This window comes from Pristis pectinata, chromosome 3 (genome assembly GCF_009764475.1).
Source record: "Pristis pectinata isolate sPriPec2 chromosome 3, sPriPec2.1.pri, whole genome shotgun sequence".
Lineage (NCBI taxonomy): Eukaryota > Metazoa > Chordata > Chondrichthyes > Rhinopristiformes > Pristidae > Pristis > Pristis pectinata.
This window is the reverse complement of record NC_067407.1, coordinates 30,407,358-30,426,145: the sequence shown is the minus strand read 5'-3', so window position 1 is coordinate 30,426,145 and position 18,788 is coordinate 30,407,358. Positions and strand designations below refer to the sequence as shown.

Below are 18,788 nucleotides of genomic sequence, written 5' to 3'. Positions count from 1 at the left end.
TGGGCTTTGAATTCATAAACTATATATCTGAGGTCGTAGTGCAATTCATGCAAGTGGTTGTATGTGAGATATACATGAATAAACTACCAATTAAATTGTATACATTACTGATCTGCCCTCACCTTGGGAACTGAAATCTTTACAATTGGTATTCTGCTTGCTAAAGCTCATTGCAAAGCAGTGTTTTCATTCCCAGTCAGCCTCTTATTTTGAACTCTCAATGTTAAAGTGACAGTTTATAATAAGCAATTGATGAAAATGATATAACAGAGCTCTTGAAGTGCTAATAATTTTACGTGACTAAGATACAAATTCTCAGGATAAAATTACTGTTAAAATTTTAGTCAGTGTACTGTCAAGTAGTTGAAGGTTTGGGGAAACTGTCTATAAATCAGAATTGCTATGTGCCAAAGTATAGTGCCAACTGAATAGATATTGTGTTTTCAGTAAAACTCTTCAAGTTCCCCAAAGCCTGCCATTTACTGATTTGAAAAATTGACTTGACCTGCAACTTCACACATTGAATAAACTGTGAATGTTACACCATGCCTCAACATCTAGTTATGGGATAAGTTTCATGATAGGATTTACATGCTCATTATCTTTTGATTGACATTGACATTTAGGAATGTTGGCCTCTATCCAGTTTCTGTGTTTCGTGAAGCAGAGTATTTTTAATTATAGTCTAGATAATTTGGTCATGTGCGAATAGCTTTAATCTCTCTTGTGAAACTGTAAATAATTGGTGTGATGAGGCACTTTTATGTTTTTAAAAAAAAGCACAAATGTCCAATGATGTGCCTGTATTCTGTATACCTGCTTCAATTCTGTGAGTTGGTATTGAATCCTGCGTACGGAAGGAAATGGAAGGTGTACAGTAGGTCAATCAAGGCTATGACATTGTTAGTATTTACAAAAATAAGAACATAAGTAAAAACAGGAGTAGGCAACGCCCGCCCTCCCACCTTTTTTTTTTGCTCCGCCATTCCACAAAAACATGCCAGTGCTACTTTCCTGTATAAAACCCATGTTCCTTAATTTTCTTAATATCTATTGTTCAGTCTTAAATAGACAATGACTGAGCCTCTAAAGCTCCCTTAGGTGGTGAATTCCAAAGAACCTCTATCTTCTGGATGAAGGACTTTCTTTTTATCTCGGTCCTGAATGGCCAACCATTTGTTTTGAGATTGTGATTCCTGGTTTTGGATGCCTCAGCCAGAAGAAATGCCATTCCTGCATCTAACCTGAAATCCTGCAAGAATTTTGTATGTTTTGATAAGATCACCTCTCATTCTTTTAAACTCTGAGTAGAGTGCTGGTCTATTGAGCTTTACAGTAGTGGGTTATTTTTGTATCTTTACTACTTGGTTCAACTTCTTGTTTCATTATTGTCTGTAGACTTCTGTTAAATGTGTGTGTGTGTGTGTATTATTCCCTTTTAATTAAGTAATGAGTAAAAGAATAGCACTGCTTTATGTTAAGAACTATGATAACTACCAGCCCACTGATTTCTTGCAGCAGGTTATTAGAATCACCTAAGGCAAGTTACTAGGAATACCTTTTTTTTAGTGGTCAGCCATAGTAATTCCACAAAGTTCATTTATGTTGATATTGGATGTTTGTGACCAGTTTGTTTGATGCCATCTGTACAGTAGTGGCAGTGGGGAAGTAGCTTGAGGCTTGTATATTCACTGCCCAACTTTCCTTACTATGAAATAAGCACTCCATCAGTAAGCACTTCTGTGTGATGGGTAATGCTCCCCTTTTCCCCCCCCCCCCCCCTTTTTGCTTTAATTAAGTGCCCCGCTTATGTAGGCTATGAGACTGCAGATTCTGGAATGTGGAGCATTGGGCATTATCTGTGCGGGTGAAAAGGAATTGTGGGTTTTAGGTTTGACATTTTGGGTCATGACCCTACATCAGGACTGAGAGTGGACAGTGAACATATTTTGAGGAAAATGAAGATCTTTACCATTGTTTTTTCAGTACTAAAAGGAATGTTAACATAGTTAAGTTATTGGACCTTTGATGCAGAAACATCAGTTTAAATCTCTCATGACAGCTAAGGAATTTAAATTCAACTAAATCTGGTTTCCACCACCACCACCACCGCCCCCCCCCCCCCCCAAGAATATCAGTCTCAGTAATGCTAACCAAGAAATCACAAATCACGGAATTGCTGTGGAAGCCCATCTGGTTCCTCTGCCTATTGCATGTTCAGACCCACCAATGTAATGCTTCATCAGTTCAGGGACAATAAAACTTGGACAGTAAATGCCAGCTATATCTATATATTTTGAATAAATTTACAGCAAAGGTTTTTTTAAAAATTATTGTTCAAATACCAAGTCTCACAGCTAGGTCAAAATGTAAGATGAAAACATTCCTGTCTTTGCTGTATACTTCCAAGGTTCATGGCAACAATGTTTTTAAAGTTTCATTCTATTGAAATACTTATTTGCATTGGGCATCTTTATAGATTTTGTGATTCTCACTTTTTTCTATTATCTTTATTTTCTCCTCAGAAATTACAACTGCAACTTTTAGCAGTATTTTTAAACATTGGCAGTATGAGAGCCCAATTAATCAAGTAACTATGAAACATTTTCAATCATTTACTATCATTAACTTTCAAAGTATTAGTGAAAACTCAGAAGTTGCGAAAGACAATCATGTCCTGATTGAGGATTCAGTGTCCTGAAATTTACCCATATAAATTTTCTTAATGATGCTACATTTTATGTCATGTTTAAGTTGTTCATCAAAAGTTTACCAGAAACAAGGACAATTGCACTGGAAACCGCATCTTTACTTCTATAGTGACTCCATTTAATTGCATAGGATGGCAGTGACCAAATGATCACAAGATGTTGGCACACAAAACCTATGGATATAAATGTACAGGAGGTGGAATTGGAGGAGCACTGATATCTTGGTAGGTTTTACTGGTGTGGGAAGTTAAAGAGATTAGCTGAATCCATGGAGGAGTTTAAAGTTAGGATGAGAACTTTAATGTTAAAACTATTATGTACGTATGCATAGTCTCGCAAGCATGAGATGCCTAGCTTTTGGTGAGAAACCCAATATTTTGTATCTGTTTATAATGTATTTTCCAGTGGGGCCATTCCTGTGATGTGGCATAAAAGGGAATTAGCCTTTTGCAAGGAATTTTTTGGCACCTTTCTTCTGTAGCCATTAAATAGAAGTCAAGTTCTTGCCGCCTTAGTTTCTTCTCTATAGATATTGTCATTACTTATGCAGTTGCCTGTAACTGCTTTGCCTCCAACCTGTCAGCTTGAGCTGGTTTGGTTTGAGAGATCAAAAGCTTTCAAAAACTTTGCCATATTAGCCTCATACTTCATTCAATTTCTTTCCACTTAAGTTTAACTTGAATGTAATTCCTTCCTCAGCCCAATAGAGTGCAACCCCATCAATGCAATCTGACAGGGAAATAATGATTTTTTTTCCATTTAATGTTTCCAGAACTTCCTAACCTCAATTTAGAGCTGAGAGGCACTTTTTGGTAGAAATTCAGTTGTTTCCGAATAATGTTGACTGGGTAGAAGATAACGGAGTTGGAAAAAAAATTGAAAGTTTATTTTGAGCTGCTTTTTTAAAATTAGAATTACTTAGCTCTTTGTATGTGAAAAGTTGTAATTCTCAACAAAAACAATATTTTCAATAGTTCAGTAAGTTTTCCCCTTCCTCAAATAAGGAATGAATTTCAATGTCAGATGTGTAGCTAGGAATTATCTTTGAAAAGTGAAGGGGAACCTGTTTTGTTTTGCTGAAAGTTATTAATTCAAGAATTTCTTTTTCTTGTCTGACATGTAGGATGATATAATGTCATTTGAAGCTGAGAAACAGGTGGTGTATCTTCAAGTTTATCGTCCTGTTTACTTTCAATTAGTTGATGTTCTGCTCCACAAGGCTCAGTTCCCTTCAGATGAAGAATATTCCTCTTGGTCCTCTGATGAAAAAGAACAATTTAGAATATACAGGTAAGGAAATAATTCTTCACAGCAGAACATATTTGGGTGTTTGTGGGCCTGTAAGCTGCTTGTTCTTTTCTTGGCTTGCTGATTGTTGAAACTTGATTGTTGAATAGCTGGTGATGGCACTTTGCAGATTATTGATCACATGCAGTTCTATTTTGTCACTTTGCAGATGGTTGATTTGTTGCATGCTTCTGATTTTTGTTTTTCATTTTGTGAATTCCTGATGTCACCCTTGTTGTCATGAGGAGGTCTTTTTATTTAAGGGCAGGATATAATTTAGTGGATAGTCTTGAAAAGGGGACGGTAGTTTCTATTTATGAGTAATTTGCAATATGCTTCATTCAGTTAGTAGATGAATGATCTGGAAGGCAACTGTGATTTGGAACTCCATTCTAAGTTATCTGATTGCATTTGCAGGGACGATCATTCTAGGGGATGCTATAATTGGCCTTATCACAAGGATAGGTATAAAATTTTTTGGGTTTTGCACTTCTGGACATTATGCATTGACCTTTACTAGAACTGGCACTTGGAAAAGTGAGGTCTGGATTGGGAGTGGTTGGCATTGATTAGCTGCTAGTATGTAGTATGAATACCTAGCAAGGCTAAAGAAAATTGGGGAGAAATATTTTTCTTGGCAATCATAGAACTGGCCTAAAAATAAATCAATTCCTTGAGAAAAATGTGGTGAAAATATTGAGAGCCAGAAAGGTGGGTGTTAAATTTCTGTTCAAGGACATTTAGCATTAAACCTAGGCTTAAATGCAGTACCGAAATAAATATTAAATGTGTTGTCAGGGATGTTGTCTTACAATGAGAATTTAAACTGATGCACTCTGCTTTGTGAGGAGGATTTAAACAACCCCATGATACTATTTAAAGAGCAGAGCTGGAAGAACAGATGCTGAGATTTTAACTGAAACATTGCTCAGCGAACAAATTATCTTGTCAGTTATCTCTTGTGTGCGATTTATCTACAATGTTTGTGTACATTGCAACAAGAATTACACTTGATGCCAATTCATTGGCTGTAAAGTGCTTTGTGCTGTCAGATATCAGTGTTGTTGAAGCATTTGTAAATCGCTATCCAAGGAGACAATGGATGTTCAGTCATTTAGGATAGTTAAAATTAATATATTTTTAGATACCTGGCAAATCTACAGTTTTGGTAAGAAAATGAAGTCATAGATCAACCATGATATTATTAAATAGTGAAATTAAGTGTAGTGGTACCTATGGCATTATCCTGCTTCTATTTCTTGTGTTCTCGTTCTAAAATCTTAAATTCCTTAATTATAGCATCACCTATTATGGGTTATACACCTGCAAATAGTGCTTGATTAATGCTCTATTTCATTTGATGAAATAAAGAATTCTGATACTTTTTTTGCAAATTTTAAAGTTGGATTTTCAGTTGTATGTTTAAAATGTTTGAGTAATTTTTGATGCATATAATTTATAATTTTGCATAATTATTTTAATATATTGTATCTTTCCTTGGCAGAGTTGATATCTCTGACACTCTGATGTATGTATACGAAATGCTGGGAGCTGAACTGTTAAGTAATCTGTATGACAAATTAGGAAGACTTTTAACTAACACTGAGCAACCAACGTCATGGCAGGTGAATACAAGATTGCACCAGTACTAATAATTTTTTATGTTCAATTTATTGTAAATACAATACTTAATCTACATTTAGGATAAATTGTATCCTAATTTCTTTACAATTATAAAGTGCTCGATTTGATGTATGTATGACTTTTTTTCCTCTTTCTGTTTAGCACATTGAGGCCTGTTTGTATGGGTTTCAATCTATTGCAGAAACCAATGATGTCAACTATTCCGACGTAATTCCAGGATTGATTGGTCTTATCCCACGGATAAACATCAGTAATGTGCAGTTAGCTGACACAGTAATGTTTACGATAGGTATGCTTTATAGCTTTTGAACATATTTGTTAGTGAGGTAGCTATTCCTAATAGCTATGGTTTGCTTGCTCTCAATCTAAGGATAACCTCAGAGTCATAGTCATACAGCACAGAAACAGTCCTTTCAGCCCATGTCCATGCTGATCATCAAGAACGTATGTACCATTTACCAGCACTTGGTCTGTAGCCATCTATGTGTTGGTGATTCAAGTCCTTGTCTAGATATTTCACTAAAGTTGAGAGTACCCACCTCCATCACCCATTCAGGCAGCGTGTTCCAGATTCCAGCCACCCTCAGCGTATTCCAGATGCTGCCCCACCACCTTATCTACCTGTGCTGCCACTTTCAAACATCCTTGGATTTGCGCACTGAGGTCGCTCTGTTCCTCAATACTGCCTCAGGCCGTACCATTCATTGTACATGTCCTATCCTCATTGCTTGTCCCAGAGTACATTGTCTTGCACTTATCAGGATTAAATTCCAGCTACCATTGCTCTGCCCATTTTATGAACTGACAACTACTGCTTTTGGGTGAAAGGTTAAACCAAGATCCCATCTGCCCTTGCAGGTGTATGGCACTACTTTTGAGTAAGAGGTTAGAGGTATACAGCACAGAAACATGCCCTTTGGTCCATCTGCTCGCCTGAACAGGTATTAAACGTTGTGCGAGTACCCACATCCACCATCCATTTGCGCAGTGTGTTTAAATTCCAACTGCTCCTTGGGTGGGGAAAAAAATCTTCCTCAAATCTCTATTAATCCTCTTTTCCCCCTCACCCTAATCTTATGTCCTCTAGCTTTTGACACGTATGTTCTAGGGAAAAGTTTCCTGCTACCTACCAAGGGGGCGATCCCTGGAGTACTAGCTAATATTTATCCCTCCGCTTAAAAGCAGATTATCCTAAAATGTGAGCTGTTTCTTTCTCCTAAACACTGCTTGCTATCCTGAGTATTTCTAATTCTGTTTTAATTTCCAGTTATCAGCAACTGCAATATTATTCTTTTGTATTATTATGTTGATGTTAGTAGAAGCTGGCTATGTGTAAATTGCATGCCAAGTCAATTGAATTACAATCACTTAGTAACATTAAGCAAAATAAAACCAAAAACCTAGAGCTCACTCAGACCATTCCTACTTAAATTTGGAAATTCATATTCTTTTGGTGTTTTGGTGTCATCCAGTGTCATTTTTGGCAAGTGTAATCTTTGGTTCTAAATCCTATTACTTCTAATTTCTACTGTAGGTGCACTAGCCGAATGGCTAGCTGATCACCCAGTGATGATCAACAGTGTATTGCCGCTGGTATTGCATGCTTTGGGCAACCCAGAGCTTTCCATATCCAGTGTTTCCACACTGAAGAAGATCTGTAGAGAATGCAAGTATGACCTACCTCCCTATGCTGCTAATATTGTGGCTGTTTCTCAGGTAATGATCATTGAGACTTAGTAACTATATTCGCAGCAGCGAGTTACTATATCTCCTTACATCTAGGAGACTGAACTAAATGTTTTGCTGATATTTAGAAATCATGGGCTGTATGCTTTAGTTATAATAGAAAATTTAGTTTCTCAGCATGACTACATGTGTGAGCCATGTCACTTATTTAGAAAAATAAAATAATGTTTTTTGAAGTCTACTGATAAAACAGTTAATAAATTTTCATCCTGAGACATGAAATATCATTGAGAGATCCAAGACGTTTGTACCTCTAAAACCCCATTGTTAACCATGGTCAAGTACTTAGTGTGCACTTTTGGATTTTTGTTCTGGTTCTCTTGGCACATTGTGCATAGATAAGGAGTAAAATGGACATGCAGTGATGTCAGATTTTGCAGTGCAATTGCAGTGTGTACACAAATTATTCTGGTGATAAGGACCTTGCACATTGAGGTACACTTTGATGTTTTATATACAGGAAGTCCCCGACTTACGAATGTCCGTACTTATGAACCGACCTTTGTGGTCCCCGGGCTAAGTGCGCATGTGCGGGCACTGTTCCGAGTTACACACAAAATCGGGTTACGAACAGTCAAAAAGGAAACCCATTCGTAACCCTGGGACTTCTTGTACATCTCTCTGACATTTTCTGTTATTACAAACTCTGAAATAAATAAGTGCAGAATCAAAAACGAGTAAAGTTGGCTGTGTGCTGTTAAAAGTTGTATTTGAAAATCAGTTGTGTAAAAGTTGCAGTTCTACTGAAATAGATTAAGCAGGTATAATTCATTAGTGTTGCTTTTGTATCCATTTTCCACCTAGATGTCTTTAACAGTATGATGAAATAATCAAATTATTTATGATTTTTTTAATTAGTTGAAGAATTGAAACTTTCCGTGAGAGACTTGTCAAGCCTGAGTTTAAAGGATAGGCATCTGTGTGTAGAATGTTGCAATTTAACAGATGATAACTGGTATTTTTTTTGCTGTTGTTTTCCACAGGAAGTTTTAATGAAACAAATTCATAAGGTCAGTTGATTAAAATTTACTGATTACAGTTAAAACGCTGATATTTAATAACAAATATATCAATGAAGTATTTGTATCTGTCCATAAATTTTAATTCTTTCACTATTTATAAATTTGAAGATAGATATATAATTAATACTGAGTTGCTTCAAATTTTAGTTGGAAAGGCCTTTACTTACCCTAAACATCTGGACTAGATATATAACCATAAGATATAGGAGCAGAATTAGGCCATTCAGCCCATCGAGTCTGCTCTGCCATTCAATCATGGCTGATTGTTTTTTTTTAAACCCCATTCTCCCACCTTCTCCCTGTAACCCTTAACCCCCTTGCCCATCGAGAACCTATCAATCTCTGCCTTAAATATACCCAGTGATGTAGCTTCCACAGTGCTCTGTGGCAATGAATTCCACAGATTCACCACTGTCTGGCTGAAGAAATTCCTTCTCATTGCACTTTTAAAGGGGTGTCCCTTTAGTCTGAGGTTGTGCCCTCTGAACCTAGACTCTCCTACTAATGGAAACGTATATGTATTCTAGCATTTGTATAAGATTAGTTTTAATGCAAAAAGGTGTAAAGTTTATACTTTATACAATGTAAATAAGGTCACTGGGTACAGAATGAGCTGTTAGAATCTTATTGTATACCTTCTGTAGTTTTCATCTGCAAATATATTTTTGGTCACTTTAAACAGCACTGTTGCTGGTGAATGAAAAGTTAATGACAATGTAATTTCAGCAAGACACAGACTGAATTAACTGGATGGTTAGATTGCAGGTGCAACTAATGGGAGGGGTGGGAGGTGAGGGAAAGAATAATCTGCCCAAAAATTCTTTTTTTTTATGGAAAGGTTATTGAAAATAACAGACGTGTATTTAAATGTTGAGTGTGCATTGTTCAAAGCTCCCACAGAAAATTTCAGAATGTCCATTTATCATTATTTGTGTGTATTCCAAAATCCAGTAGGGTTGCCCAGATTCCATAATATTATTTGCTGTTTGATTTTTACAGGTCTTGGTCTGGTGTTTTTGTTTTGAGGCAATTTTGTTAAATTTGATGTTGCAAAAATGCTAAATAATTTGTTTTGGTTATTTCCGTTTTCAAACTTAAAATACTTTATCTTTACCTGAGCTTTTTATTTTTCCCTTTTTTTTAGACAAGTCAGTGTATGTGGCTGATGCAGGCACTGGGATTCCTGCTCTCTGCTCTTCAGGTGGAGGAAATCCTTAGGAACCTGCACTCCCTCATCAGCCCTTACATCCAGCAACTGGAGAAACTTGCTGAAGAGCCGGTATGTACGATGAAAAGCCAACATCTTAACATTTATCCTGAAACCAAGATTTCAGGATTATATGAAACTATTTTGAACTCTTGTTACTGTCACTCCTCCAGCAGTTCTGTTTTCATCTTTTGATCTTCTTAACTTCTCATCCTTGATTTGTGGTAAGGTGTTTTTTTTTTGTGTGGTTTTCTTGTATCCTGAATCTCAAAACATTGCTTCTCTATGTCAGTTTGTTAAATTTTAAGAATTATAAACACCATAGAAATATAAGGGCATAGATGAGCAACTTCTTGCACAGTATTTATTTCATATCAAACACATATTGTACATACAATTAAAAACTAGTTATTATCTGATTTTTAAAGTGTGCAATTAAATTTTGACCACTTTTAATTATTGGCACTGATTAAAATACTGCAAACCTTCAATTCCCTACGCCAATATGTATGCAAGTATTTCCTGAAACGTCAACACTTCCGATCTTAGCACGTACTTTTTAAAAAAAATAGTTAATGTGTTTCCTAACAATGATAAAATCAAAAGTAAGGAAAGCAGATTTAACCCATTGAAACTCTTACTGTTGACACTTGAGATCTCTCATTCTAGCAACCTACTGAATTTTAAACATTTCTATTGTTTTTCTCTACTAAAATGTATACGGCATATTATACAAAACATTTATCCCTCGTTTTTTATAAAAAAGCTTTTCATATTCTTTTAAGGTTGTTTTTCACAAGTTTTAATATAATGTACCTTTTGTCTTTCTCTTCTTTATTAATTTCAGTACTCTTTTATATGTGTCATTTAATTTTCCAAGTCATCGTGTTTCTTCCCCCTCCCATTTATTTAGCTCACTGCTTGCTTTTTTTCATATTTCAACCACTTTCCATTCAGAAATAGGTTTAACTGGATTTCTCCATACCTTATCCAATGCCTACCTAATTTTGGCACATTTGTTTTAAGAGGTCTGCAGGACTACCTTTGATATGGTTAGCAAAACATGAGCATTGGATTCATAAATAGAAAGGATGACATGTTGAACATGTACAAATACTGGTTAGCTAGAGCAATGTGTCCAGTTCTAGCTAAAGGTACTAGAAAGAGTGCAGAAAATTTTTACAAGAATATTTTCAGGAATGAGGGGTTTCATCTACAAGTTTAGCATGGAGAAGCTGAGATTGTTTCTTTGGAGTGCAGAAAACTGAAAAGACTTGGTAAGAGATGTACAAGTTTGAGATTTGGTTTAGGCCTGGTAAATAGAGGAAAGCTATTCCCATTTGTTAATTGTGCAAGGGACATGTGAGCAAAACTCTTACGAGAAGTGGTTAGGAGCTAGAATTCATTGTGTGGAAGTGCAGTTAATCCTTTCAAAAGGGAGTTGATTAGTGGGGATGGGACAGAAGGGAAGCTAGAAATTGCAGATGCTGGATATCTGAAATAAAAACTGATAAGTTCTGGGAATGCTCAGTTAAACTGATGAAAGGGCTTGGGCTTGAAATGTTAACTGTTTCTTTCTCCATAGATGCTGCCTGACCTCCTGAGTATTTCCAGCATTCCAGTATTTTTTTCTGAGACTGATGGGAATGCTCTTCTAGGAGCTGACATGGACCTGATAGGCTAAATCATGGAATGGAAAACTGCCCTATCCAATACCTTTTTATAACCTTAACAGTTCATGAATATTACTATTTGAATTAAGTTTTCCAGTATTTTATTAGTCCTAACATTAAGATTTACAAGCCTTATTGCTGCTCTCTGATCTTCATCTGAGTCTCTCATTAATTCCACTTTTAGAATTGTTGAATTTTACCCACAGAAGAGAGCCACATGTTGCCTAATTGTGTAAGTAGTGATTACCCGCCAGTCTCTTGTGTTTTCTTTTCCCACATCCATTTTAAAATGGATATCTATATCACTTTATAAGGCTGGTAATAAATTTTGCCTTTACTCCTGATTTTAGTGTCCAAACAAGCCAATGTGGAAAAAATAATTTTAACTCCTAATTCCCTTTTGATCCTAAAATCATTATGTAGACTTTTGATTACTTTGTAATATTTTGTATTTATAAATCTTAAATTTACATTGTAATGTTTTCTTAATGACACAACTCCTTGGCAATTTCTTTCATTTTCCCTTACTCCCTATTATAGTCAAAAGTTTGTCAAGCTTCTATTTAGTTTAGGGTTATTGAACAAATTAGATGAAACCCAAAAGCTCTTCCCTTTTATCCAAGTGAAATTATATATCAAGTAACCATTGATTCAGGTTTTTAATGAAGCTACTGTTCACACATGACCTCTGTTTTCTGCAGCTTGTAGCTTACAATGAGTTCCATATAGACCTCCAAGATTTCTTACAAGTTCCTGTAACTGACACTCTGAGAAATTCTCCAATCCACTTCACCAAGTCATAGAGCATTTTTAATGTTATCAAAAAAGTCAGAAGTTTGTTTCGTACTCTTTCCATTCTACATTCATATCCTTTTGTTAAAAGATGCAATATACGTAATACGTCAAAGTAGTGGCTTTTAAAGATGGGGGTTTGTGACTTGTTATTTAAAAAAAAGTCACCAAAATGGGTTAGGAAAAGGTCAGTAATGTGCAGCCCAATGAGTTTAGATAATAAGTAGGAACAATATGCAGTAGAATCAAGGCCCAAAGGAGAGCAAGGGAAAAGCAAGGTTGGAGAATTACATGTCCTGCCTCTACCTGGTTATGCCAAACACACTAACACTAATGATATGTAGTATTGAAATAAACATGAAATATCATTTTCTAATGACACTGCCCTTTAAGGTTTACCCAAAGTGATTTGATTGCACCTCCAACTAGATTTATAGTTGTTTATTATTATTGGGTCACGTGGGTGAACCATAAGATGGGTCAGATGGAAAAAAAAAAGGTTAAAATTTGTTGCTTTGAGTAGTCTTAAGTTATTTTTTTCATTATTAATTGATTATTGAACTGGTCATTTGCTAGGTAATTTTCCATTTTTAAACAAACATATTTTCTTCTAATGCTGTGGAGCTACAATGATGCATTCATGAAAATGTATCTAGAAACACACAGGTTTTCTTCCAAATTATTTCGAGCATTCTGTGATATGTACAATCAAGGTTGAATAATTTACTAATCTTTAGTTCTGTTAGCTACTTCAGTATTTATCCTATTGACTCTGAAATCTAAGATATTGACAATATAAAAATATAGTGTGACAAAAAAAAAGCAATACTCTATCCAATGAATATTCTGTCAAAATATTTATTAGCTTAGTCGCAACAAGACTTGTATTTATGAAAGCACCTTTTTAATGCAGTGTAGTGGTCCAAAGTGATTCACTAAAGCACTACCAACCAAAACATCGGCACAGACTTGGTGAAGAGGTTAATTTTAAGATGCTTCTTGCAGGAAGAAAAGCTGAAAGTTAGTGAATTTTGTGTGGTTTTGAGCAGGTGTAGGAGGGTGTTATTGAAATTCGAAGACTGAGAAGCTTAAGACACAGGCACTAATGGAGTGATTAAAATGATGAATTCTTAAGATTTGGAAATCGGAAAATACAAATATCTTTGGAGGAGATACTTCTTTTAATGCCGCCTTAGAATTACAAAATCCTCCTTACTTAATGATTTAGTGTTAATGGAAGAATATTAGTATTGGGATCAGCAGGTTTTTTGATATTCTCTCTCTAATTCATTTTGGTACATTTTTATACTCCCAAAGTATAGTTAATTCCTGTGCTCCAAGAGTTTTCCCCACACTACTTTTTAATTTTCATTTTAATTTCCTTATTTATCCATTTTGGTGTTTGTTTATTTGGATATTTATTTTGCAAATTTTATCTTGCATTCTACAGAAATCTTGTGACCTATTGGTTTAAAAAGCTAAGATCTAATTAGATCAGAAAATATAACAAAGGTTTTTAAAATGGGGAGAAAATATTTTCACTGGTTGATTAATCAATAACCAGAAATCACAGAGTTAAGATAAATTTCAATAGAATTGGCGGGGAAGACAAGATTTTTATTGTCCATAATGCATTTCCTGAAAGGCTGCCAGGAGCAGATTCATTTGTATATCAAAAGAGTTGCAGATATGTTGTTGTGGGGGTGGGGGTGGGGGTGGGGGAGGGGAGGTGGTGCCTGTGGACTTGCAAAGCTGTAGGGAAAAAATGAAGTGAATTGCATAGACCCAGCAAGGGTAAAATGGCTGAGTATGCTTCTTATCATGTGTATGATTGACTGCAGCCTTCTTGAGCACTTGTTTCCTTTTGCCCCAAAAATCAATTATCTTACACTGTGAACTGGAAATTCCAATGCCATTTAATATCCATGAACAAATTCATGTCCAAATTGTTGCATTGAGTATTCATAGCCTCAAGTCTGGTGGGCTGTTTGCCACCCTTTATACAAACAGTACCTTTTGAATTGTAGCAGTGAATATGCTGTAATTTCTGTATTCCTTTTGTTAAGCTGCTTTATCTTCCATCCACTCTGTCCAGTAGCAAAAAAATTAATATTTTTATTTGGGATGTTATTCCATTGTGGCTGTCTTGCAATCCCTCTTTGCTATTTTATATACTCTGTCCAACCTGGTTATACGTTTATCCTGTCTAACTTGCTAGACCATTGAATGCTCCTCCTTTATCTAATTACATTTCTTGCAGACTTCAAACCATTTATGACTTTTAACGTTCATGTCCTAACGCGTTATGGATTTTTATTTAATTCATAACCCTTGGGTCTAAACTATCATTTTCCCTGTCCATTTTACCCTCGAATTGAGTCAAAGATGAAGAAAATGGGAGGTAAAATGAGAAATGTGTGTTTTGAGTCTGTGATCAATTTGTGTGTATTAACTTGACAATCTCAATGTCCTTTTAAATGTTCCTAAGATATGTGCTTAAAATTAATTGCTGCTACTCCAGTCTTAAACTTAAATTGTCTCCAAATTGATGCTACTGTTACCTGAAGCTTAAATTTAAAAAGTGCATATAAAATTGTTCATTTAAACTTTCTCAAATGGTTTGCATGTCTCAAATGTTTCACAACTTGCAACTAAATTGCAGTGATTGTTATATAAAAAAATGCAGCAGCTATTTTGTGGCCAATAGAGTCTCTCAATTGTCAATTGAGTTTAATAATCAGTTAACCTATTTTTGCAGAGGTATTACTTAAGCAGGACGTTGGGGGAAACAGTTTTTTGTAATCAAACAGTGCCTTGAAGTCTATTACTGGACAGACTTTTTAACATATCTATGTAACAAGCCAGCACTGCCTGCTTTCTGGATTAAAGCATCAGTATGGATTCTGCTCAAATCCACGAGTGAGACTGAAAGCCATATTCTGATTCAGCAGAAAATTCTAGAGCTAAATAGCCTGTGCAGCATCGGTAGAGGGAACAGACAAGTTGTCGGCTGTTGCCTGATCACTGACATATTCCAGGATTTTCTGCACTGTTCTTTTTGCATCAGACTTGTCGTTTTTCTACAAGTAGTACATCCTAGATTTGGTTTGTGTGCAGACTAAAATTCTTAACACCATGACTGATGCTGCAGTGTTCTATATTAGTGAATCTCAGTTTTGTACATGGTTACTGATACCACTACTTCATATGTGCATGAAGCTTGATTGAAATATTACTTGTATTTTCTATGCATTAGACAGCTGGATGTATGGCTTGCATTAACATATTTTAACTGATTTGAATACTTAATGTGAATTTATTTCAATAAGCCTTGCTATGTCTGCTTGTGCTAGTGTCTTGTTTTCAATATTGCTTGTGAAGATATAACCTTTGAAGCATCTTGTTATGCAATTGTATACTTTCACAGTTTGAAAATGCTTCTGCCAGCCAGCTCAAGAAAGCTTGGTAGGCTCCTTTTTAAAAAAAATAATTTAACGATTGTGTTGCTCTAACAGATCATTTGCTGATAAGCACCCAAATAATATGTTTAATTGCAGCTGTCTTGTAAATGCTTTGGTGAAATTAAATATATTTTGTTTTGGTGTGCTGAGAAATTAAAAAGAAGAGGTGATTCCTCAGCTCCAGTGTCCTGAGTCCAGTCCTGACCTGTGCGGTCTATGTGGAGTTTGCACGTTCTCCTTGTGACTGCATTGGTTTCCTTTGAGTGCTCCAGTTTCCTCCCATATGTTAATGGTCAGTGCCATGTTGGTGGGCTGAAGGGCCTGTTTCTGTGCTTTGAGTTTATATCCGTTGGTTTCCCATTAAAGCAAATTGGATTTTGGTCATCACCTTCTTGGAATATGCTATTGTTATAATACTCCCAATAATTTCTGATGTCAAAATAATTTTTGATCTAATACAATCCTGCTACCTTTCATAAATAACAAACAAAGTAACTTGGGTTACTTTTATTGTTGTTGAAAAAGTGTTTTATTTTTAAATGTGTATCTGGAAAATCATTTGTATGCATTGCAAAATGAATTATATTTGTTAGATAAATCTTATGTATAACCTGAGTAACTAAAGTGAAACATTACATTTAATTAAACAAAAGTGTAGTTCTTTTGCAATGTGGAACAAGTGGTAACTCAAGCTTTTCAATATTAAAGGGAATCTGAGATTCTTGAATTGAATTGGAAAGGTTCAAAGTTTGATGAGGGAAATTAAAGCTAGAATGGTTTCAACTGGAATAGGTGACAAGGTCCTGGAGGGATTTGAAAATGATTTTGGATTTAGTGCATTGGAATAGACAGGTGGTAATGTTTGAGGTTGAAGCAAAAAGTTTAGTAATTAAAAGACTTGGAGCTTAAAGCTCCGCTCTGAGTTAAATTAATTGTAAGTGATTTGGGTGTTTCTAAGCAAGTGTGCAGGAGGAGGAAGAAGATATGATTGGGGCTGACAGTGCTATTTTGATCTTCTATGTTCATTTAGAAGAAATTTTGGTTCAACTATGAATAAATGTCATGGGTCAGGCTGCGACCATGTCGGTGTTCCTAGCATTGAGAAAATTCAGAACAGTTGTTACTGGGTTGGAATTTCTGATACACAGCTGGCAGTTGCTCCATTAGTACACCCTAGAAACTGGACATTCCAACACTGAAGCTGGAGTGTCATCACTCGAACTCACCACATTCAGTCCCCGAGTGCCAATGCTGGTATGCTAAGCCCTTGGTCGTGACTGAAGAGTGGAAGGTTCTCCAAATCCTGGACTTATTGTTGCTCCTATAGCAGATCAGTGAGTGATAATTTTGAGTATGCTGTCAATTGTTCTTTAAGTCATCTAGTTGCCTGCCACCACTGCATCTGTTAGTACCATTCCTGTCCAATATAAACCAGATGTTCACGCAAGATCTCCACAGATCTTCCCTCACTGTTTGTTACCTGAGTTGTGACATAATTTGGTTCAACTAATAAGCTGTTTCATTCCACAGCAGAACATTAAATTTGATAAAAGCCATTTGGTACAATAGTACATCCTCTGTTTGCATACTATTACAGAGTAAATATACATACATTGTCCACTTAAATGGATCCTTTACTGAACTTTAATAAAAGAGAGTGGAATTGCTTTAGGCCAGGTTTCATGTTTGAAATGGGTACCAGGGACAGAGCATGTGCCCCAATTGAAATGCTCAAGGCAGGCTTAAGTTGCACCCTTTTTAGGGTGAGCTGCTGGTGCCTTTTGACATTTCAAAGGCTGCAGGCCTGACTTAAAAAGATTAGCCTTTGCTTGCCACCTGAAGACAAATTGCAAGTCTCGGGGTGAGCTGGTGGAGAAAAGGTTGGTGGCAAGAATTTATCAGCTTTGACATCTGATAAGCTTGCAGGTGGGGCCTTGCCAGCTATTGAGCCCATTCAGGAGTGGAATTGGCCACATGCCTGGAAAGGCCCTGTGCTCAACAGGGCTTTGTGATGCTGCTGGGAGTTGAGCACGGACCGGGAAACCTGCCCTCCAAACCAGATTAAAGCTGGGGCAAGTACAACAAATAAACAAAAGAAAATGGTTGCTGGGAGGAAGGTAAATGCACTCTTTATAATTATTAGTTTAAATGCCTTTTTTGGCAGGTCTTGAGTATTATTGAATGTTGAAGAAATTCACAAGCTTTCAATGACACTGATAGCTTTGACAGCTAGTGAATCTGGTGGCAGCTCCCACCAGCTGTCAAAACCATCCTATGACTGCAGCAAGCTATCTGCTGGGCTTCTAGACTGTGCCTGGACCCCTGCTGAATAGTTCAGGACAGGTGTCCAATATTTTGGAGGCAATGGGAAATCTGCTGCATTATTAAATGGCTGAAGACCCAGGACTAATCCATGTGGCCTTCTAATAGTAATAATCTGCCAACCTTAAGTTGACCCTATCTTTCCTTTAGCGTTAAATAAAGGAATAGTTACTTCTATGCAGGAGAGAAATGCCTGAAGAGTTGTCGGGTTGTGGGAATGGAATGATGGTGGAATACCAGTTTGGAAGTTGGTGAGACCACACGATCCCTAGGGAGAGCCGAGTCATAAGGTGAGGGATGTTATTGGCTGCTAGGATGTTAGAATTAGGACCTGGGGAAATATTGAAAAATGGGGAGTTACCATTGGGGTTAAGATTTTACTTAAAGTGCCGCTGAAGCTGGTTCCTGGTGCCAGACTCCATCTACAGGGACTTACTTAGGTCCCTTTTAAGTTCCTCCTGTGAAGCCCTGACTCTACATGCCTGTCCTTGTGTCATTCACAGGCCATACATGTGCCTGTAAATGACAGGACATGCATGAAATTTATGGAAGTCGCATCCATACATGTGATGCATGCTTTTGAATGTAACTGTAGGTGTCTGGGTTTCTAATGCATTGCTGCATTTGTTCAACGTGCATGGTGAATCAAGAAGGAAAATCATGGTCTGTGTGCAATAAGTTGAGTAGTTCAAGTTAATGCTGTGCCACGTTATAGAATTTCTAGGCCAAGGACTTCATGAATGCCTTTGACAAGATATTACATGGGGGACTGAGAACAGAACAAGGAATATGGAACTAGAGAAAGGAGAACAAACTGTTTATTGCTGTTTCAGAGTTAAGTGAATTTTACAGCATGGTTGGGAAGGTTGGTGATATTTGCTTATCTGACTTATTAGAGGGAGTTGTTTGGACTTAAAGATGGC

At 36.4% G+C, this 18,788-nt stretch overlaps 1 protein-coding gene across 2 annotated transcripts in view; it reads left to right on the top strand.

Moving 5' to 3' along the window:
• ipo13b (importin 13b) overlaps positions 1-18,788 on the top strand; it is an 87,150-nt gene that overhangs the window by 27,159 nt on the left and 41,203 nt on the right. For both annotated transcript variants that reach the window (XM_052012586.1, XM_052012587.1), the window contains exons 5-10: positions 3,835-4,001; positions 5,503-5,623; positions 5,784-5,931; positions 7,177-7,358; positions 8,372-8,398; positions 9,555-9,689. In XM_052012586.1, coding sequence (XP_051868546.1) covers positions 3,835-4,001; positions 5,503-5,623; positions 5,784-5,931; positions 7,177-7,358; positions 8,372-8,398; positions 9,555-9,689 — 780 coding nt within the window. The remainder of the gene's footprint in view (positions 1-3,834; positions 4,002-5,502; positions 5,624-5,783; positions 5,932-7,176; positions 7,359-8,371; positions 8,399-9,554; positions 9,690-18,788) is intronic.